General features: G+C 44.3%; 1 protein-coding gene across 3 annotated transcripts in view; it reads right to left on the reverse strand.

Moving 5' to 3' along the window:
* Window positions 1–349: 349 nt before the first annotated feature.
* Window positions 350–24,069, reverse strand: part of G2484-1 (protein) — a 68,547-nt gene continuing 44,827 nt past the window's right edge. For 2 of the 3 annotated variants that reach the window (XM_086810690.1, XM_086810691.1), the window contains exons 2-12: window positions 19,728–22,347; window positions 18,715–19,244; window positions 18,535–18,593; window positions 16,156–18,365; window positions 15,959–16,067; window positions 15,671–15,851; window positions 15,474–15,541; window positions 15,264–15,400; window positions 13,774–15,162; window positions 1,097–1,221; window positions 350–999 (exon numbers count right to left, since the gene is read on the reverse strand). In XM_086810690.1, the coding sequence (XP_086666816.1) occupies window positions 984–999; window positions 1,097–1,221; window positions 13,774–15,162; window positions 15,264–15,400; window positions 15,474–15,541; window positions 15,671–15,851; window positions 15,959–16,067; window positions 16,156–18,365; window positions 18,535–18,593; window positions 18,715–19,244; window positions 19,728–22,316 (7,413 nt within the window). In that variant the 5' untranslated portion in view covers window positions 22,317–22,347 and the 3' untranslated portion in view covers window positions 350–983. The remainder of the gene's footprint in view (window positions 1,000–1,096; window positions 1,222–13,773; window positions 15,163–15,263; window positions 15,401–15,473; window positions 15,542–15,670; window positions 15,852–15,958; window positions 16,068–16,155; window positions 18,366–18,534; window positions 18,594–18,714; window positions 19,245–19,727; window positions 22,348–24,069) is intronic. The other variant, XM_086810692.1, reaches the window with a different exon arrangement.

Here is a 24,069-nt window from a genome sequence, read left to right on the forward strand (position 1 = left end):
TCCAGTGACATTTCCACCCACTAGACCAAGAGTGCACATAATACAAATATTATCATTACAAGAACGTAGAACTCCCAAGTCAATTTCCCAGACATTTGAGTATAATATCTATCACAAAGCTGTTCAAACTTACGGGAGCATCGCTTTGCCAAACACGTGCATTACTCAAGTCATGCAATAAAAACTCCTTAACACATTTAAAATTATATGCAAAACAGTACGTTTGAACAAATGTGGAAGTCTGGTCACTCACCTCAAAAGATAATTGGTTTCTTTGAGGCAGATGTTACATCAAAACACCAACCGCACCAATATCATCAAGAGCCCATACATCTCAACCTCAGTGTATATTCAAGAGAAGCTAATAGACTCAATTCATCAACAAATCCAAGATTTTAGTAAATAAACAACCAGGATTATCATGATAATTACCAGTTCATTACAACCACATCCTTCTGCGTTAAGAACCCCCAACACAGAAGCTCCCCAACAGACTTGCACCTCTTGTAGCTCCCATCTCATGTCCTCCCTGTCTGAAAGCGTCCAACTTCATGCAGGACAACGCATGTAACATAACCACATATCCATCACTAATTATCATTGAGAATGATGAAATTTTTGCTTTGTATTTACATAAAACCACAGATGAATAGGGGACATTGCAATCACTTCTGTACAGTCTTACTCACAGGGTTTACGACCTGTGAACCCTTTCTCCCCGGTCACAATCTTCCCAGCATGCTTTAGCAGCTCCGCATCCTCTCCTTGGGTGCCCTTCATGCTTTCTTTGCACACCCTTTTGTTGATGATTTAAACCAATCGCACACTTGGCTGCCCTTCATGCTCTCTTAGCACACCCTTTTGGTTGATGAAAAAAGCACTTATCATACCCTTGGGCACCCTTCATGATTTCTTAGCATGCACCTTTTATTTGATGGAAAGACACCAATCACAACCAAATACAGGTTTTGAACAAAGGGTCGTTAAGGCCTCAAAACTCTGTAAAGCAGAGCAGAAACACAGTTACGATGCAGGAATCAAAAAAGATTTTGAACCATCCAAAGCATAGCACATGAAAATCCATGAAGTGACCTACTGCTTTTGTGGAGATGGAGGGCCTTTTAGAGTTAAGGTGGAGCCTTTTGAAACTGGTCTGCTTCCTTTATCATGTAATGAGCTACTTTTCCCAAGCTTGGGTGCAGTCTGGAGCCCTTCTAGAAGCTGCAAAAACAAGAAGCATGCAACCATAAACGAGCTTCTCTAGAAGACCAAAAGAAAAAATTAAAGCCTGCGGGGAAGAGAAACCAAAGGGCAAGAATGAAAAATTTGACAAGACAGCCATTTACATTTACATACCAAGGTCCTAACAGCAATAAAGAACACAGCTTACACTGCTAATTCGTGTGCTCGAGACTCTTTGAATAGAACTGACCGTCTTTTAGACAAATCCCCTGCCCATCATATGGATGGGAGAACCCCCCCTCCCATGGGGGCGGGGGCCAGCGAGATCTCCCCTTTTCACAGACACAGGAGGTAGTCTGTGAAAAACCTGAGGGTCTTGCAGCCAAAGAACCTCCCAGCCCTTGAGAATAAGCTTCTTTGCCCCACCTCTAAATTGGGTGGTAAAAATAACCATATCACAGATGCATTTCTCACTGACCAACGGCTAGAAATGCTAGGGATCAGAGGGCCATAACATGAGCTATAAAAAGGTGGGAGGCCAATGGGAGACTGGTGAGCTCAAAGGCACGAAGAGATTGCACCCTTAATGCAGCCCTTTTACCCTAGAGTTTATCTACTCCAATAAACCTTGATGTAGATACGCAATTTGTCCTAGCGTACCACATGGCACATGCCAACATATCTACACGTAGCTCATGACACCTGAACTGATAGCGAACCTCAATGTGGTTTGGGTGAGCATAAACCACACTTCTGCACACTGGCCACACAACTGTAATTGTCACCCTACAACTCCAGCATTTTTTCCTGCATTGCTTGGAGTCACCAAAAATCCACTTCATCCACAATGTTTCTTTCACAGGGAATCCTGCACTTATTTAGCTCTTGGTGGCTGGACCCTAGCTTGAGTGTACCTTGCACTCAACTCCTGACCATGCTCAACTATGAGAAACATACACTAACTTATTTAGCTCTTGGTGGCTGGACCCTAGCTTGAGTGTACCTGGACTCAACTCCCAACCATACTCAACTACGAGAAACATACACAATGACATACAAGACCATTGAGGAGAGAGCTCATGACCCACACAAAGCTACCCTCTAGAACAACATCAAGCTTACCATTGCTCAAGCCTTAGCAGCCTGTACCACTAGAGCCCACCAATCAAGCCTATGATTAAAGACAAGTTAATCCGAACATTGGCTGCTATTGGTGGAGCTACTCAACGATGGAGATGGAGAGAACTGATTAACCTTCAAGCCATGGCAATGGTTGCACAGGTGAAGAGAGAGAAAGAGAATGCACGACTCAATGATTTGATTGATTGATTGTAATAAGCTTCACCAAGTACGATGCTTTTATAGTCTTAGAGGCTCATCTGAATGGCATCACTGCTTATGTCAAACAAGTATAATATCTAGCTATTAATTCTAACCACTCTAAGAGTGGGTTCACACACACTTCCTCACCTACACACATAAGTGAGTGTTCACACACACATACAAGAACAATAACCCTTTTAAGGGCTGTTCACAGTGTACACACACACACAAGACTCTGAATCCCAACAAACCCCCCTTCGGAGTCAAGGTGGTGTTATAGGGATTAACCTTCATATCTATGCCAATTTGGACCCACAACTACACAAAGATCACAATGGCCAACACCTAGACTCTCATGCCAGGCCTGATGAGGGGCTTGACCACACTTGATATACGTCACCCATCCTAAGCTATCCTCCGACACAAAACAGGGATAAACTGAAGTACAGGAGCCTTTTATAACACAAGGCAGTACAAACACATAAAAATTGACATACATGACGTACACTTACTACAAATCTTTTTCAGGGGCGACCCAGGCAGAGGACCCATGACACTCACACGTAAACACAAGGAATGGAAGTTAAAAAAACTTCTGAAGTTGGTTAAGTGTCGATGAAGATGCCGTTTACGACGACGTCACCACGCAATTGATGCTTGGCCAATCATTTCAGGTATGGGACTAGGGCAGAGAACACAGAATGTCTTCAATGTGTCGAAGGAGGCTTCAATTTGAAAGCCTCAAATTTCTGAATTTGTAGACGCTTCAGTTAGGCAATTTTTGCCCTAATTTTGAAAGCATGATCTAGTGTTGTAGGGGCTTAAATTTTGGGCTGACTGCTGAAATTTCAGGAAAGCCCTAAATTTTTGAAGATATTGGAGCTTTAATCAGAGAATTACCATTAATGCGAAAAATGACCAAATTCAAATGCTAATGTAAATCTGCAGCTGATGTGTCAGATGCCAACCGTGATTGCTACATGTCACAGGCTGATGGCATAGAGATCTGTTGCGCAGCTGGCTGGGCAGTAGATATAAGGCATTGGACACGAGTTGACGTTGAAGGTGATGGGCAGTAGGTACGAGGAGCGGGAACAGATAGGAGAGGTGACGCACGTGGAGTAGCAACTCTGCGCACAGTAGGGCAGCGCGACTAGTAGAATGTGACCTGATGCTGGTGGCGAGCCGGTGGTGGAATGACGGGCAGTTCGCTGATGGCGATGGCACTCTATAAGCGGTGCTGGCAGAGGCGGAAACTTTGGATGCTCGAGAGGCTTTTGAAAGCCTATTATTAAGGCTTTTGGTAAACCTTAGACTTAAGGCTTTTAAGCCTTTAAAAAGCTTACAAGCCTTTACGCCGACATGGCTGACCTCACGACATAGGAGCATAAGGCACGAGGTAGGCACGGAGAAGGCAATTGTGCTGGAGTAGCCACCGTGCAGCAGCAGCTAATTGCAGAGGCGTAGCAGGGCTGCTGGTCACGAGCTGAAGGAGCTGGACAACAGCTTGTTGATGGGCAGAAGCGTGGGTCACACAGATTGGCAGCGTGCAGGTTACCCTACCCCTCGTTGCTCTGATACCAAGTTGGCAGGATCAAGTTAGGGTTACGTGTTAGCTGCTGCTATTGGTGTGGACCTGCTCAGCCATGGAGATGGAGAGAAATGATGAACCTTCAAGCCATGCAATGGTTGTACAGGTGAACAGAGAGAAAGAGAATGCACAACTCAATGATTTGATTGATTGATTGTAATAAGCTTCACCAAGTATAATGCTTTTATAGCCTTAGAGGCTCATCTAAATGACATCATTGCTTATGTCGAGTAAGTATAATATCAAGATATTTATTCTAACCACTCTAAGAGTGGGTTCACACACACTTACTCACCTAGACACATAAGTGAGTGTTCACACACACATACAAGAACAATAACGCTTTTTGGGACTGTTCGCACACAAACACAAGTGGGTACACGTACACGATGGGTACACACAGAGAGACGAATACACACTTACGAGACTATAAATCCCAACATCCAAACTCTAGTACAGTAGCATGAACACCCCACAGAGCCCGGTTTGGACACTAGGGTCCAAGGTGAGGCCAGATGGATAAGAGACGGCTTAGGTAGGTTTAGCACCATGCCAAATAGGCTTTATGCAAGTGCAAGATGATATACCCATATCCAACCACACTGAGGGTAGAGGGAGATCTTCTCAAGCCACACTGTCCTCAAGTTGCTGGGCCCAAATGGGCACCCAAGTGACCTCAAATGGGTCTTGAAGATGCATAAGGTGGCCGACATGGGCTGACCTAGCATACAAACGCCCTTGGGTACTCTATGAAGATGGGTTCAACAACTTCCATCATATCCAAATTATTAGTTTTGAGATCTACCTTCACAACTCTGTGCGTCCTCCTTTCTGTTGGGGTAAAGGCATTATGCCCACCCTTATAGTGTGTACAAGCCCAGTACATAGTACACTTAGTACTTTTAATGTACTAAGTGCACTATGTGTACTAGTGCAATATACATGTGTGATAGGGGAGTCACACACTCAATGCTTGAGTTGACTTATCCCCACAACTCTCTCTCTCTCTCCCTTCTTCTCTCTGTGTGTGTGTCTCCCACATGAAAACCTAACCCTAATTCTTTCTCCCATTCAACTGGTATCAGAGCCTGCTAGACTGCCTGGACCTGCCCGCCTTCAAGCTATTGTGGATGGACCTGTGTTCACCTTCGAAAGCTGCTCTGGACGGACTTGCTTGTGTTTTCTTGTGAAACGCTGCCTGTCTCGCTGCACAGTGGGCGGGACAACCTCAGAGATCTTGCTGTCCTGTTGGCAGTGATAGGGAGTGGTTGAGGCCTGGTCACCGCAAGGCATAGCTGCGCATATACTAATGCCTGGCCACAAGGCGTAAGACACGCAGGCGAAGGCGGCGGCAACCGGCGTGGAGTGTTGCGAGACGGCCACGGCGGAGATTAAGCGACAACATCGATCTCTCCGTCGCACACGTGGGAGATCGTAGGCCCTTTTTTTTCAACAGTTCTGCACGGCGATTCAAATCGTAGGCCCTTTTTTCAACACCTACTCGACTAGCGATTCAAGAAAGTCGAAGTACGCCTGCACTTGCCCGACTACAAAGGTTTGCTGCAAGAGCCACAGGAAGCAGCACGAATACAGCTTCAGCACGAGTCTGCACAGTAGCATCAAATTTGACACCCCCCTTTTTTTCTTGCAACAGAAATCAAAAATTCAGAGGTACATGCTTCAGTGTGCTTTTGGTGCAGTGTTTGCACATTTTGCAGGGAGTCAGGCATTGACAGGTTGCATATTGCTATGGCAACCACAGGTGAGAGCTCTTCATTGCTTCACATCAAGAAGCTTGAAGGCTCACATAACTATGATATTTGGCAAACCCAGTGCTATAATGTGTTGCTCCAGAAGAAGCAGCACAAACCTATCAAAGAAAGGGGTGTAATGCCCGCTTCTCTTACTGCTGAAGAGTGGGAAGATATGGATGAGCTGGCAAGATCTACTATCATGTTGTCTGTGTCAGACTCTTTACTTTTCAGCATTCGTGAAGAGAAGACAGCTTGGGGAATGTGGCAGAGATTGCAGGACTTGTATGCCCAGCAAAGTGCCTCAAGCAAAGTGTATTGGTTGAAGAAACTCATAGGTCTTCAAATGAAGGAAGGGACGTCTATGGCAGCCCATCTAAATGAGTTTAATGGTATTGTCAGCCAAGTTATTAATCAAAAGTTGGCAATGGACGATGAGTTCAAAGCCACTTTTCTCTTATGCACTTTGCCAAAGAGTTGGGACACATTCAGGACAGCCACTAGCAATTCGAATGCTATGCTGTCATATGCAGATGTTGAGGGTGCTCTTCTTCAAGAAGAGATGAACAGGAAAAACAACTCTCTTGGAAAGTCAAATGCAATGAATGCACGTGGGAGATCCCAGCAAAGGGGTAAAAGCCAAGAACGGGGAAGGAGCAAGTATCGCTCCAAAAAGGACTTGGAATGTCATTATTGTGGCAAGAAGGGACACATCAAAAAGCAATGGTACAAATGGAAAAATGATCAGAAGGAAAAGGGAAAAGGCAAAGACAAAGACAAAGATGAAGCCAAAGATGTAAAGCCAAAGGGCAAAAGTGGAGTCAAGATTGAAGAAATCAATGTGTCACATGCACGTGACAGTGAGGATGAGGTCCTATTCACGTCTTCACTTGATGCCCATTCACTTCTTATAGGAGATGGTCATGGTATGCACTCATGGATCATTGATTCAGGTGCCTCCTTTCATGTCACAGGTTGCAGAGACTTGTTTGTCAGGTATACTGCTGGCAATGAAGGAGTAGTTTATTTGGGTGATAACCATGCATGCAAGATTTTTGGCAGAGGTGATGTGAGGCTTGTGTTTTCAGATGGCTCACAGCTTATGCTCCATGATGTCAGGCATGTGCCTGAGATCAAGAAGAACCTGCTTTCTACTGGACAGCTTGATGATGCTGATTATGTTACCACATTTGGTCGTGGAAAGTGGAAGACTAGTAAGGGCTCACTGGTTGTTGCCAGAGGCTCTAAGGTGGACACTCTTTACTTCATGCATGCAAGTGTTTGTCACCATGCTAATGTAAATGCAACCGAGCTGCCGGAAATCTCTCTGTGGCATAGCCGGTTGGGACACATCAGTGTCAAAGGAATGGAACAATTGTCTCGTTTGGGTTACTTGCCTTCTCTAAAGTTTTCAAGTTTTCAGTTTTGTGAGCATTGTATATATGGCAAGCAACTCTAGTGCCCCCACAAGAAAGCTCTTGGACAGAAAGATGCTCAGTTAGAACTTGTGCATACAGATGTATGTGAGATGCCTCAGCTTTCTTTGGGAGGGGCAAAATATTTTGTCATTTATTGATGATGCCACACGCAAGGTGTGGGTTTATTCTCTTCGTTTGAAGAGTGATACATTCTCAGTGTTTCAGAAGTTTGTTGCTCTTGTTGAGAATCAAACTGGCAAAACACTGAAGGCTTTGCGTTCCGACAATGGTGGAGAGTATATGTCCAAACAGTTTCAGGACTTTTGTGATGCTAAAGGCATCAAGAGGGAGCTCTCTACTCCTTATGATCCTTCACAAAACGGGACAGCAGAGAGGATGAACAGGACCATTCAAGAGAAGGTCCGTTCTATGTTGTCACATGCTGCGTTACCTCATGGTTTTTGGGCTGAAGCTGTTATGACAGCCGTTCATGTTATAAACAGGTCACCTAACACGAGGCTTGGTGGGAAAGTGCCAGAGGAAGTATGGACAGGGAAGCCTCCGTCATACAAGCACTTGAGAGTGTTTGGTTGCGTTGCGTACGTGCACATACGCAGGGAAATGCGCACCAAACTTGATCCTAAGTCTCACAAATGCATATTCCTAGGATATGGTGACAGAGGTGAAATGGGGTATAGACTTTGGGATCCCGTGAATAGAAAGATTATACGCAGCAATGATGTCATTTTTTATGAAACATGCATGTATAAGGAGCCTGCAAGGCAACAGGAGCCTGGCAGAGTCATTTTTGATGATGATGGACATCATGGACAACAACCAAGGGCTGTAAATCAGCCATTACAGCAGCAAAACCAGCCCTTAAATGGTGCTGAAAATGGTCCAAATGGACAGCCAGAGATGGCAGAAGATATCCCTATGGATATACCACAGTTAGAGGAGATACCGGGCATGATTTTTCAGCCTTATGGCATGGAACAGGAGCCACCAATAGGTGATATGCAGGCTGGACAGCAACCTGCAAATGATGGTCATTGGGTACGGAGGTCCACAAGACCCTCCAGAGCCCCTGACAGGTTTGTTCCAGGGGTTGACTACTTGATGCTCACTGACTGTGGGGAGCCCTCATGTTATAAGGAGGCTTTACAGAGGGCAGACGAGGCTCTTTGGGAGCGTGCTATGAAGTCAGAGATGGATTCTCTGCACAAAAATGGAACATGGAAGTTGGTGCATTTGCCTGCAGGCAAGAAGGTTTTGCCATGCAAGTGGGTTTACAGGCTCAAAGTTGCACCTGATGCAAAGCCAAGATACAAAGCCAGGTTAGTGGCTAAGGGCTTCAAGCAGGAATATGGTGTGGACTTTGATGAGATCTTCTCTCCAGTGGTCAAAATGACAGCCGGGAAATCTCGTAAAGAGATGGATGCCTTGAAAAAGAGGCTGCATCAGACCTTTGATATGAAGGATTTGGGTGATGCAAATCACATTTTGGGTATGCGGATACTTCGGGACAGAAATCAGCATGTGTTGTATTTGTCTCAGAAGGAATACATTGGCAAAGTTTTGCAGAGGTTCAATATGGACGGGGGAAAGAAGACTAGTACTCCTTTGCCTCCATATGTGAAACTCAGTGCTATGGACAGCCCACAGTCAGATAGTGGCAGGGCTGATATGGCCAAGATTCCGTATGCTTCAGCTTGTGGCAGTCTCATGTATGCCATGGTTGCTACTAGGCCGGACATTGCATTTGCAGTGGGAGTGGTTTCTAGATACATGGCCAACCCTGGCAAGAAGCATTGGGAAGCAGTGAAAGGTGTCATGAGATACCTGAAGGGCACACAGGATATGTGCATATGCTTTGGCAAACAGGATGCATTAGTGCATGGTTACACGGATTCGGATTATGCCGGTCATCCAGATAACCGGAAGTCTACTACCGGTTATGTGTTTACATTCACAGGAGGTGCTGTGTCATGGATATCCAGGATGCAGAAGTGCACAGCCTTATCTACTACAGAGGCCAAGTATATTGCAGCCACAGAGGCTTGCAAGGAGGCATTATGGCTATCTCGGTTAGTGGTTGATTTGGGTTATACAAGGGATATTCCATTGTTGCATTGTGACAGTCAGAGCGCCATCCAGTTGGCAAAGAACCCTGTCTTTCATGCAAAGACGAAGCATGTGGATGTGAAGTATCACTTCATCAGAGAGGTGATAGAGAACAAGCAAATTCAGCTTGTTAAGATTCATACGGATGACAACCCGGCTGATCTGTTGACAAAGAGTTTACCTCCGGAGCGGTTTGCTCATTGTAGACACTTGATGGGCATTGGATGAGGCCAGTATCAGCCTTGATATGGCCTTGTATATTATCATGTACATGCTGATTTTTCTTTTCCTTTACTTAAGGGCACTTTGCCTTTAAGTGGGAGGTTGTTGGGGTAAAGGCATTATGCCCACCCTTATAGTGTGTACAAGCCCATAAGTTATAGTACATAGTACACTTAGTACTTTTAATGTACTAAGTGCACTATGTGTACTAGTGCAATATACATGTGTGATAGGGGAGTCACACACTCAATGCTTGAGTTGACTTATCCCCACAACTCTCTCTCTCTCTCTCTCCCTTCTTCTCTCTGTGTGTATGTCTCCCACATGAAAACCTAACCCTAATTCTTTCTCCCATTCACTTTCATAGTACATACAGTCCTCTGTCTCGGTGTCTTTCCAGATTGCCATCTAAGCTCCCTCACGGAAGCGTCTGGATGGAAGGCAGTTGCTGTCAGTTGTAATCACCGCTTGCAACAATAATTTGAAATTATTCTCCATCTCTATCTCGTTGAGTTCTTAATCTCTGTGAAGTTCCTGCTACTTGTGTTAACGCACAAGTTGTATTTTCTTACATGTTATCAAAGCTTGGGCTCTGGACAAGGATTCATAGCAAGTTATTGTGTGCAGTAAATCTGGAGAAATGGTGCAACTTGTGGGAAACGCCCCTTGGACACAACCACCACCGTTTCGAAATGAAGAAATGTTGGATGGTACCAATTACACTCTCTAGAAGTTCATAATGAAGGCAATCATGTCTTCATATGAGTTGTAGGAGACAATTACAGGGGTGGATGGGATGTTAATTGCTATATCGGACCCCCGTGAATCCAACTCAAACAATGGCACCAGATCCTACTCTTGTTTTGGCGCGGAGGAGGAAATGACTAGTTTTAAGTTTGCATGAATATCCGGCTAGGGGGCCTGGGAACTCTTTTCCCTCGTACCCGGGACAAAACCTAACCAGATTCTTAATTGGATCCCATCACTCGAGTGGTTGGGCAATTGGCTAACCCACGGGAGTGGATGGGGTTAGGCTGGACTGATGGATCCTTAAATTAAGACTCAATTCTGTTATGGCATGATAGATGAGGTAAATCCCGGACAAAAAATGTTCTATGGAAAAGAATCAACGGCTGTGCCTCTCAATGAGGAATAAAGCGTTGGTCTCTATGATCCAAGTGCAATCTTTTCCCTGATCTGACTTGGGACTTACGGGTTCGGTCAGATCAATTCAATTAGTTAAGGCTTTTGACTACGTTAGAGAAAAGTTATCCTTCCTCAAGGAATCGCCCGTGCAATGTTCCATCATCATAAATGTCAATGATTCTGTCATGACGCTAATTCAGCATGTGCCTACTCCTGCAAAATCCTGGTTGGTTCCTGATGGCAGTAAATAGAATCACTATGATGACCCACGATCTTACACGTAGGTGCATAAGGGCCCTACCCCACAAGTACGAAGGTCTAATCGCTTCTTTGAATACTCAAGTCAAAAATCCGCCTCTCACATTTGAGGATTTCTATGTGATGCTTCTAGAAGAGGAGATGGGTCAAAAGACTTGCAATGATGGGGATTCAACGTTCTCTACGAGTATGAAGAAAGGAAAGGGTAAAGGTTCCGGTAACCTATCTTCTTCGAAGGAAAAGAAGAAGAAGAAGATGACGTGTTTCTACTACAACAAATTTGGTCATTATCAGAATGACTGCAGGAAAAGGTGAGCAGACGAGAAGAATGGCACCTTGAAGCCCATCAGGAGTTTATTTAACAATGTCAAACTTCATTTGAAGCTCTTTGTGGCGATTGAAGAAATTTCTACGAAGGCAGACTCAACCAACAAAGCTACAATGTGACAACCAAAGTTGCATGGCGATTGCAAAGGACCAGGTGTTCAATGCTCGTACAAAGCACATCCAGATTCAATATCATTTTGTGTACAAGCTCATCATGGATGGACACGTTGAGATGGTTTACTCTCCGACAATAGAGAACTGTGTGAACAGCTTCACAAAGGCTCTCGGGAAAGATCTTCTGAAGACGCATCTTCATCAACTTGCCGATGAACCGAAGAGGTAGTTCACCTACCCGTGGAAATTAAGGAGGGGCATTAGAAATCAATGCTCCACCCTTGTCATAATTGATTGCCCGGGTACCAGCTAGCTCTACATTTTGTAAGGCCCCCATTTATGAGGAGACGCCCCTTTGTGATAGAGCCTGGTTTGCAGGCCATATGTGGCTGGATGATTTTAAGACATGGCTTAGGTAGGTTTGACATCATGCCAAATAGGCTAAATGCAAGTGCGGGATGATATACCTCAAACCACACTAAGGATATAGAGAGATCTTCCTAGGACACACCGTCCTCCTGTGGTGGGATCCGAAAGGAAAACTGACCTCAAAGGGTCTGGGGGTGGCCAACATTGGCCGACTTATCCTACGATCACCCTTGGGTACTATCTATAGATGGGTTCAATAGCTTCCATAATATCCAAATTATCAATTTTGAGATATATAACTCAGTGTATTTCCATGTAGCCATCTAAGCTCCCTCACAAGAGCACATGGGTGGAAGGCAATTACCATCAATTGTAATCACCGCTTGCAACAGTAATTTGAAATTATTCTCCATCTCTTTCTTGATGAGTTTGTGTTCTTTGTGAAGGTCATGTTGCTTGTGTTAATGCACAAGTTGTATTTTCTTACTAATGAGCATTCTACTCACTTTGGGAAAATTAATAGTGACATGTTCTTAATCATATGGTAATTTCACCAGCCCAAGTCTAAACTTGCGAATCATTAGAGATCTTGAATCCACACACCTTATACATTCTAAATGCAAATCATTAGGGATCTTAAGTACACAAGCCTTTACATCCTAAAGGACTGCTCATTCACACAGTACTAAACCAGGTCAATAAAACATTTCTTGCTGCTCTTGCAAGAGAGCATGCTGCCCTCACATTCATGTTACATAAACCAATAGCCTGGTCTGATATCTGCATCTAAAGACAAACAGGCTAAATTCAGCTGTTACATGCTATGTGCTCCTATGTGAGCCTTTTTGAATATGCACCCAGCTCTTGGCCACGCCTTCAGGGCTTGGACAGGGCTCGTCTAGGGATTCAGAAAAAGCCCTCAAATCAGGCTGCACATCATCCTCCATGCTGAAATAAACCGAATCCAGTGTCCCATAGCCTGCATCATTTGTCATATGTTGCTCCTCTTAACCTCACCCTGACATTCACATGATTTGCATCTTTGATGAGTGCAAGAGAGGCTTGTCCTTACAAAATCCATCTTTTGATATTTCAGCAGAAAATGATTGATGATCTCTCTTTAAAAACGCATGAATAGCAGCAACAACAAAAAAGGCTCTCCTGCTTTTGATTTTTTTGTGCAGGGTTGTTAAAAGAGATGGAGGCCTGCCTTTTTTGGGTTATCTAACCCACACCTATGAGAGAAGGATCCCTTTTCTACATGCTCTTACATATGTGAAGTCTTTACCCCATGTGAAAAGACTGTAGAACTGTCATGCACCCAGCCGTGTGGACAAGTCAGGGATGAGGGTAGAATGGCAAGTCTAGAGTGTGGTCAGAAAGCAGCTGTACGGACAGGTTCCAAGCATTGTAAAAGGCGTCTAGACATACAAGATACCTTTACCGCTCATCTTTAGTCCCTACTACGGTGTAGCACTCACAAGTGGAGATCAGAAGTGGAAGTTGTTCAGACAAAGTGTCAAAGTAGAAGGTTAAAAGTAGTAAGTCAAGGTCAGTAGTCCAGTGTCCACCCCGTCATCAAGTTTAGCAAGAGGGGATGTCATATACAACCCGTGCCATGGCCTAGCACACAGACATAGCATTCCCAACTGCAACTCGCCTCTTTTGTCTCAAGGATGCGAAATCTTTAATAACTTCTTTATTGATATAAACAGTTGTACATACCCTTGTACACATGCACCGCGTGACACGAAGGGGGAGGCAGCCAAAAAAGAGACATGGTGGTACTGGTTTATCATAAGGTCTTTTTTTTTCTCTTTTTAAAAAAAAAATCAAACCACAGAGACATGCACACCAAAACACACCCACTGCACATGCACGCACAGCAGGTTCCACACAGCAAAGACAGCTGACAGCTATCCACCGCATGGAGAAAAAGCAATATTACCTTTGAAGTAGGTTGAATTTTCCTGCTTGTCCTCCTTGGCTCCCAGATTTCTGATCCTGATTTCCCTACATCTTTACCCTTGTCATTCTCCTTGGTTAGCTGAGAAGGTTGTTTCTCACTTCCCTTCACTGGATTAGAAGGCTGTTTTTCCCTTTCCATGCCTGGATTCAAAGGTTGTTCCTCGCTTTCCTTGACTGGCTGAGAGGGTTTTTCGCTTTCCTTGACTGGAATGGAAAGTTGTTTCTGGCTTCCCTTAACTAGATGAGCAGGTTTTTCACTTTCCTTGACTGGCTGAGAAGGTTGTTTCTCGCTTTTCTTGACTGGTTGAGAAAGTTTCTCGCTTTCCTTGGCTGGATGAGAAGGTTTCTTCTCGCTTTCCTTCACTGGATGAGGAAGTTGTTTCTCCCTTTCATTAACTGGATGAGAAGGTTTCTCGCTTCCCTGAACTGGTTGAGAAGGTTGCTTTTCGCTTTCCTGCACAGGATTGGAAGGTTCTGTCTCACTTTCCTTGACTGGATGAGAAGTTTGTTTCTCACTTTCCTTGGCAGATTTCTCAATTTGCTTGACTAGATGAGAAGGCTCTTTTCCACTTTCCTTGACTAGATGAGAAGGCTCTTTTCCACTTTCCTTGACTAGAACAGAAGACGCTTTTTCCTTCAAGTTCTCCAAGGTAGCAGCACTAGTGGGAGAAGCTAACTTCTGCACAATGGCCTCTCCAGTAGGGATAACTTCAGGTTGCTTTTGGGACTCTGTCTGACCCCCATCTGAAGGCACCTTCTTTCTCATCAACTTCCCTTCTGCATTCTTGGACCCCAAAGGCAATCCTTCTCTAGTCAGTGCATCTTTTCGTTGAAAAGTCTTGGTATCAGAAAAAGGCTTCTCCTTCTGATTCATCGCAACACTACTTTTTGTTTGAGCTGTTTCGACACCCTCAGCTCCTTTATGTGCTCTTGCTTTCTGACTAGAAGGAACCTTCTTCTTTGCCTTTGACCCATCTGATTTGCTTGTTTCTGCAGATCCCATGCGAAGTTCTAACATGGTAACAGCAGGATCTTCGTGCTTTCTAGTGGCCTTAACATCAAGGGTGCTTCGTGCTCCTCTGCTAGAAACATAATGCTTGCTGACTTCGATGAACTTTCTCTTCTTTGTTGGTTTCGGAACTCCAAACACAACCTTGGGCCCTTGCTGCTTGGATTTATCTACTCCATCTTCAGCAAAGCCTTTGCCATCCTTGTGCAACTTGGCAGCAGCACTATCAAGATCACTCCCTTCCTTGTGGATTGGCGCCTTTCCAATTGTACTTGCTCCCAAGGCCTTCTGCTTCGATACATTGCCAGTGCTTGCTTGGGATTTCTCAGTTTTCTGCCGCTTTGCAATGGGAGTCTCACCCTGACATGACAAGGAGACATGCAATGGCAGCAACCATCGTCAAAAAAACCAGACTTGAAACTTTTTCGCCCTATTTTTTGGAAAATGCAAATGCCGTGTACCTCGTGTGTGTCGTTGCTGGCTCTAAAGGGTACATTGTTTTCCTGCTTGGTATCAGTCCACAAGACCCACTGCCCATTACTCCACACCAAAGACGGTCTCAGCTTTGATGTTTTGATTAAAGATGTGTCACCCTCCCCTGAATAGCAGAAGAAACACTGAGTATAGTACAAAGAGCCATAGGAAGAGTGTGACTATTTGATGATTCTTACCTGGGAAAAAAACTTTGACCTTGCTTTCACCATCTTCAACTATCTCCTTGATTTCTCCTTCCCACCACCTAGACCCCCGGCATCACAACTCACGTTTATTTGAAATTTGTCATGAAACCAAAAAAAAAAAAGCACGATGCCCCATCGAAGCTTTCTATAAAGCAATACAAGTAATCAACAAAAACGCTTTTACATACCCATCCCGAATCAATGCGTCGACTCGGTCTCCTACAGACCACTTGTAATTGCCCATAGCTTCCCTCCTCCTTTTTCGTGTGCCCTCAAAACCAATGTTCATATTTGGATGTGCTAAGCGCACCCTAGGTGCTTTACTGGGTGATCCCTCCAGATGAATCCACTCCTCAAGTGGATTAGAGCCTGTTGCATCACAAGGAAGGCTTCCATGAGATCCGAAACCTATGGAATCTACACTTTCCAAAATACATGTATCTTGCTTCAGACAGGAAAAGATTTACTCTACTGACCATCATCTGATAGTAGTTCATCGTAAAGCACCAACACCTTTCCACCACCTACATTTTGAACTTTTGCAGAAAACCATACTCCACGAAGGCCCTTCTCGTCAGACAGAACCTGGACAAAAATGAGATAGCCATCGACAGTCCAGAAACCAGAGGAAATCAGCAGCATACAGGAACAACAAAAGTCGAGAGGAGCTAACCTCAACAAGAGAATCCTTGACTATCTGATTAGCAGCAGTGACTGAAACTCCATGCTCCATCCTCAAGACACCCTCTGTCTCAATGGATGGTATACCCTCTTTAGATATTTGTGTGTCTACTGCTACATGGTCCAGGGCTCTTTTTTGGCTAGAATCAGCCATCGGTCGAACACCTGGTTCTGCATCACGTCCCGTATCATCATTTTCTGGCCGACCAAGAGTTATAGGTTCAGTTGTCCTATTATCCACCTGTGCTGCTTTCAAAATTGAAGTTTCCTTCAGACCACTATTATTCTTCTTAAATGATCTTTTTTCTTTCTCTTCTGAATCCTTTTTCTTGACTGTACTCTTCTTGCTTGGAGTTTGCACTCCCGTTCCCTTTGGATTTGATTTCTCTTTGTCCTGCAAGGGGCCCGGTGATAGCAGCCTAAGGAGCCCTTCAGGACCAGCCTCCATGAGCATCTCTAAAGTAAAAGGAGCAGACTCACCCATTGCCATTACAGCTCCAACTTGGGAGACAGCATTAGTGGCTAGTTCTGCTGCTCTTACAACTGAGTCAAAATTCTCTGCTCTCATTCTAGCAGCAGATGCAGCTTCAAGCCTCTTTCTGGAGGCCATTTTTGCAGCGGCCATTATTGAGTTACAATTCTCTGGCATCTGCCAAGTTTGAGACACGTTGCTATCAGCTTTGTCTTGCAGGAGTCTGGACGATTGGTCCCCCTTTGCCTGTTTACTGGATCCGAGGGCATCTTCTCTCATCATTTTTGCATGAATAGCCGCCTCATAAGCAGCTCTAGCTGCTGCTGCTGCAGCTTTAGCAACTGAAGCAGCTGTTGTCATCGCAATAGCCGAAGAAACCAAGTGTATTTCTATGTCTTGAGTGAGGCCAGAACTTTTCTGAGCTTTCAACTGACTCCACATGTACTCACTCTCTCTGACAGCAGAAGCTGCTACTGAAGAGGCTTCCTCTGCGCTTGCCTTTGCTTGCTCCAGCTGGCTAGTCAAATTCTGGAAGTTGATGGACTTCTCAAGCTGGTTTTCAGCAATAGGATTAGGGGGAGCAGCTCTAAACATGTTAGTTGAGCTGGGGATTGGAACCTTATCAGCAGGCAAAGCCACCATAGATGTCTCTGAAAAGGTCCTCGTTACCTGGGTATTAGCGACCACCATGGCAAGAGACTCTGGAGAGGTAAATGGTGGCAAGATAAAGGGACTAGATGACACTAAGCTAACCTGCCCTGAACTCCAGATTGGCACATTGGGACTTGATGTTGCTTGATTGCCAACATGAGAAGCGGAACCTACTGCAAGATGTGTATTTGACACCACATCTACAGGCAATCCAAAAGGTTCAGACTGAGTTTTCTTCCTCTTTTGAGGTCTAGATTCTGAAGCAGTCTGCCTTTTCTGCACTGTATCAGCCGCAGCAGTCGAGGTAACAGACAGAGACCTCACAACTGGTATGTTAAGTGTAGGTACAATGGAGCTAACTGGCACAACTGATCGGGATGAGGGAGATGTATTTCTTCTAGCTCCAGATATTTCAGGTGTCAGATCGGAGCTCACAACAGCTTGAGCATGTGTAAACAAAGCTGAGGGGGGGTTGTGCACAGCCGCTTGAGTTTGTGATATCCATGGTCCAGAGAATGAGGGAGGAGAGACCCACTGTGGTGCTCCAGGCAGAAAAGGTCCTGGAGGCGGTGTTGGAAAGTACGTCCAGCCTGTAGTTTGCTGTAGATCAACATGTGGTTTAGTAGATTGAATTACATAACTGTCACCTAATGGAGAGGTCATTGAGCGTATCGCCGCTGTTGATGTGCTAGGCCCCGGAGCCACGTTCACAGCAGCTGATTGGTTACTCCTGCTGGCAGCCTTACCCGCCCCGGACTCAGCACTCTGTCTCAGGCGAGAAGAATGGCCTTTTGAGCCATGGATGTCTGGAAGCCTTGCATGTGAAACCGTAACATTTCTAGCATCTACTGTACTGATTGCAGCTCCTAGACTGCTGTTAGCCCGTGGACCTTCTTCAGATGCTCTAGCTGATGAAGCAGAAGGCAAGCCAGACACAAGAACCCCAGTTGAATGAGTTGGATCTCTTGGTGTGTTAAGGGAGCTTTTAGTATGGATCCTTTCTACAGCTGCCTGCCATTGTTTCTCCCAAAGAGCTCGTCCTGATCCTTCCAAGTCTCGCCCTGCTTCTCGTCTAGGGACTGCACACATACAAGAGTGTGATAAAGGCCCAAAATTAGAACTGACAACATAATGTGCCAGTTTATGTTTAGCAAGAAATATTTTTGAGGTAAAGACTGAAGCTCTGGCCAGTAATCAAGCAAGAATCTCCAACATACTTCCTATTCAAGGTGAAGATGTGGTACAAACCTCCAGTAACATTGGAGAATGCTGCAACCATCAATGCCTCTTCCGGTGCACCCCCCTGGCTGGAAGGCCATTATTCAAACCAAACAGCATTTAAAGAAATCAAAACTTGATTTATAGTGCCCATAGAGTGCAAATGAGCAGCGTTAAACATAGAAGCATCATAGTTGGTATCAAACTTACATAAGAGAGCCATAAACAAGAATTTGGGCACGCAATTGCACTTGTTGTGGCTCACTGAAGGGTTGCACAGGCAAAACCATGGGCACTACTGCCTCAGTCACATTTAGATCTGGCAAAGAATGCTGCTGCTGCTGCCGCCTAGCATTGATTGAGAAGGCAGTTTTGTTCAGATTTGGAGGAGTTTGAAAACCCTCCTGTGCCATAGTAGAAGCCTTGCCATCTTGAAGAATCAAAGAGGAGCTTCCCTTCCTTTTCCGATGGCCTGAAGTGCTTTTGGATCCTGATTTTGGAGGACTTGCATATCCCTCCAGACCTTCAGTGCCCTTGTTTTGACTTAAAACTTTGGAAGCTGTTTTGCGTCTTCCAGAACTTTCTTTGCCAGTACTTTTTGGTTCTTGATCTGACCTCAGTTGAAGTGGACTAGCCCGAGCACTATCCTTTAATCTATTATTGCGTGTAGCAGCATCTGATTTACTCTTGCTGACCTTGGCTTGTAGGGCGGTGACATTGGGCATCACACTTGAAGCAAGCTGCCCATCCAAGACCAAGAAGAGCATATGTTAATACAATCGCTAATATCACCTTGACCTTTGAAACATTCAAGCATCCTTAACTTAGTAGACCCTTGACTGAGTTTGAAGTGAAACAAGTTAGAAAGCTTTTATCATATGTATTTATGTATAAACGTATGCATGTGGCATGCATACATGTATGTATGTTTGTATGATGCATGTATGTGGCATACACGCATCACACATGACGCACAGATGCAATTGTGTTATAACCTTGCAATGGACCAGCTAAGGGATAGGATAATTGCTCTATGAGTCATCAAAGGTGTAACGTGGGTTAGCAGTTGGCTATGGATAGTGCAAGGTTATTAATAGGGCCAAGAGCATATATGAGTGAGTGGGTGCATGAAAGCATGTATGTATGTGCATACATATGTATGTATGTATGTAGGCAGTTCTAACTTCTTACTGTTTAAATCTATACAGATGCCTAAACTTTACCTGATGAGATCCAGATGTGGCAGTCGTCGTAGTTAAACCAGTGATTTCAGATTGTCTTGTAATAGTATCATCTGTGTTGATGGTTTGCATATCTGTCAAAACGTTTCTTTCTTCAGAACCTTTACTTTCAATCTCCTTGGGCTGATCCTGTTCTGAAGCTTTATTAAGTACAGAATCGCCTGAAGTAGCCTCTTTGTGAACGTCAAGCAGTACATGCAATCCTCCACCTGACTGAGTATTCTCTTTCTCTAATGTTAAAATGCTATCTTTATCAAAAAGATTAGGTTTCACAGAAAAAACTGAAGAATCCGCAATGCTGTGATCACCACCATGATGCCTCCCACTTGCCTCTTGGGATGAGGCTTCACTGCCATCTGTGATAAGTCCCTTAGATGTGCCTTGCAATGAGCTTTCATCATCACAGCGTGCCTCACTCTGCCTTTTCATAGCTTCGTCTCCTAAAGAGGAATCTTTGGCTGTCAAAGCATCTGAAAAGCCATCTCTTTGTCTGCCTTCCTGTGCCAGGTTTGTATCATCCTTAGCATCATGCTCAGCACAATCCTTAGATTTTGGCAAGCTGCCGTCTGCAGGCCTTGGACCATCATCCGGACATGTGGACAGCTGAGATGGTTCCACCAGATTTTCTGTGGACCCTTCACAAGGAGCTTTTCCAGAAGAGGTCTTTGGAATTACACCTGGGAGAACTCCACTCAAAACGGCATCAGTGTCACTATCTTTGTTTCCTGCTTCCTGCTTTGTGTTATTACACCTAGTGGCACTTTCTACATTTTCTGCTCCTACGCATATATCTGTGGCACCTTGCCTAGATACACAGCCATTCCCTTCACTAGCAGCAGACTCTGGACGCTGCACCTTCTGTTCAGAAGTCAAAAGCTCCATTTCTGCAACTCCTTTGTGACCAGCTAGATCAGTGTCTGTCTGCTCTATGATTGCTACTTCATCTGCAGCTTGTCCTTGTAGTTCTAGAGCTGCCCCCGTCTTAACTTTAGCTTCACCAACTTTTCCACACTCTTCACGGGGTTCTACTTCAGAACCAATATGCATACCATCTATGTCCTCACTATGGGATACCTTTGACTGGTTACTGATACCTTGTTCTACAGAGTTTCCCAGCACTGGAAGCTCAGTGGTTTTCACTCCCTCAAAACCTTGTAGGGTACTGTCAAAGTCAGGACAAGAAGAACCTGGGGCACTTCGTTTTTTAACTGAGTCTGGCATCACATCTAGTGTCTCTCTTTCAGAACTTGGACTTGCACAATTCGCCATCACATGGGAGCAGGAAGCAGTTTCTGTCTCCGTTTCCTGCACATCCTGAATTGCCTTACTCAAAGCCTGAACTACTTCATTGTCCCTCTCCACTAACTCTGGCCTCACGCTTGGCATATCTGCCTCTGAAATGATCCCAGGATTTGCAGGTGGAATTGCATTATCTACCTTTATGACGGTAAGGGCAACCATCTCTGATTCCTCCTCAACATGCAAGTCCTGAGTATCCATGGTAGAGCCAACCTGCCCGCTTGGCTTTTCTGCCAACGTATCCACATCTAGCCCTGTTTGTTCTGCTAACTTCTCAATAACATCAGTATTTGAAGCCTCTACTTTGCCAACCTCTGTTTGTGTTTTCTCACTGCAGTCCAACGAAGGCTCCTGCAAACCTTCTTCTCCGCAGGAGCCGCTTTCTCCCTCTAAGGCATTTAGCTTACCTTGCGATCCAGGCTCATTTGGAGTCTCTGTCGCTGACCCTGACTTATCTTCACTGCCATTCTGTCCTGAATTTAAAGCGGGCTCCATCATTAGATCAGTCTTTGAGGGTGATAACTCTTCTGTCTCTTGACTTTCTTTGTTTTCATTCATCTGAGCTCGTGCATTGTCTGGATTGGGGGAGTTGAATTCTGTAGAGCTTCTGCTTGCTTCACAAGTATCCCTAGTGTCAGGTCTCCGTACCACGAGTTGCGAGGTCTCCATAGTCTCTCTCTCATTGAGCTGATGGTAGGAACCCTCTTCCTTGCAAAAGTTATCATCACCGGGATCTTTCCCTTTCAGTTGCCCCTTTCCACTACCATCAATCCATGCAGTTGCTTCATCATGGTGCCTATAAGAAGATACCAGTGGACCTCTTTCATGTTCAACTAAGTCAACCGTGTTCTTATCTTTTGCTCCAAATGCGTCTGTGATCATACTGTCATCATCCTGGGCATCTATAAAGAACTGGGTGTCCACTTGACTAGAAGATCTTGGCCAGGCTTCACAGTTGTCAAAAGACTTCATTTCATCCTGTTTCACATGAGCCAGAAGAGAGGCATTTTCCTCTGAGGAGGCCTGAAAGCCGCCTTGCTCTTGTCTCATAAAATCCCAATGACTCTCTCTAGGCCCATGGGTATCAAGCAGCACCTGTGCATCTACAAGACTTCCCAAATCAAACCTCAACTGAACTTCTAGTGGTTCTTCTCCACCAAAACGTGGCTGGGACGGTTCTTGACTTTCTTCCATAGAAGACAGCTCATTATTTCTAAGATTTGGTGAAAAATCTTTATCGTGCAGGTGTTTATCCTTACTGTATGAATCCATAAGCCTTCTCCTCTTCACAAAAAACTCATTCCTGAAGACAAAAAAATGTCGACAAATACTTAATGCATGGTAGAAAACAACATATATTCTGACCAAAACAGTTCAGTGTGCACTGTACTTTTGCCATCACAAGATCTCAGACAAAGATGCAAAGCTGCTACTGCAGACATTAGAGACCCCAGTTGTTTATATCATGGCAGATCTGTTGCACAGATGATTCAGAATGTATAGGCTATTAAATAGTTCCCTGCAATGCATGAGATCAAAGCAGGAATGCCGTGAGTTGAACCCATAGTACTAGATTTACATGAATATGTATATGAATATACATCTGGTTTGCTTAATTATATAATAATACATACATACACACATACACACAATATATGAATGTGAACATGCATACAAACCTTGACGAATGGAGAAAATAGAGAGAAAAAGGCTGACATGATTTTCAAATGAGTTTGCGTAGTAAGAAGCACGATTGAGGAGTTCAAAATTGATTGATTTTTGTGAGGTCTTATTAGTATAAAAGTCTTATTAGTTACAATATAAGTAATCACTTTTTAGAAAGCTAACTTCCCTTTCTGAAAGTAGTCCAACTTGCACTTCTCCAAAAAGGGCATTTCATTCATAGAGCTCTTACTTGATTCTATTTAAATGGGTATCACGTTTTCACATAAGCCTTTGGTAGCCTACATGTATGCATCTCTTCTTTCCGGGTCCCTGGGGCTTGATTTTCTTTTGGTTAAGCTTAAGCTGATGTCCCAAAATCGTAACAATGGGAGGGAGGAAGCAGAACAGCAGCAAGAGAAATACAGCACGGAAATTTATTTATTTTCTTGCGCACCTGCGTGCGTGCAAGTGTGCGTGATGGGGTACGCTTCAGCACAAGATTGCTCGAGTATCTCGTATTGCATTGGCAATACACGTCAGAATGTAACTAATTTTGCTACCTAAATGCCTTTTAAACCTCACAGATTTAATAGGCCTCAATGTAGCCAAAAAGGCATAAAGCTATTTTGCAAGAATTCATTCTTTGTTTGCCAACTAGGGTCCTATTGTGGTATGCTTTGTGTGGGGCATGTTCTACTTCATCTTTTAGTCATTTAAAGTCAAGCTTCTTGATTGGATGGCAAGCTAATGACTCATCATCATAATAAACAATTCGATATAACAAATATAACTCCTCATTTGCCCCTGATAAAAATGTATTGCTCACCCTGCTCAAACTGCCCCTTTCCTTCCACTGTGTCCCTTTTTCTCCCTCCCTTCGCCTATCTTCATTTTTCTTCAACTTCACTTTGCCTTAGCCTCTCCTCCAAAACTCTACATTTCCACCAGGCTCTCTCTCTCTCTCTCTCTCTCTCTCTCTCTCTCTCTCTCTCTCTTTGATTTGGTAACGGTAAGACAGTTAGTTTATTGTACTTTTCAGTTTCATTTGGTTGTTCTCTTTGATGAGACACCAACTTCAAATGTACTCTCAGTTTTGGTCTCATGGGCCATTATGGCCTCTTAGAGACGTTAATATATCATTTCATTTCTCTCTCTTTATGACTGTTTTAGGACTTTTTAGTCCTTTTTGTCTTACTTTTGATGAGACACCATCAGCTGTGTACTATGTTTTGGTCTCATAGGCCACTTTGGCCTTTCGCAGATGTTAATCTCTCTCTCTCTCTCTCTCTCTCTCTCTCTCTCTCTCTCCATCCATGTAGCATCCACTTATCTTCCCAAAGAGCGCTTGCAAGACATATAC

This window comes from Cibotium barometz, chromosome 16, assembly GCF_041138505.1.
Source record: "Cibotium barometz isolate CiBa-2024 chromosome 16, ASM4113850v1, whole genome shotgun sequence".
NCBI lineage: Eukaryota > Viridiplantae > Streptophyta > Polypodiopsida > Cyatheales > Cibotiaceae > Cibotium > Cibotium barometz.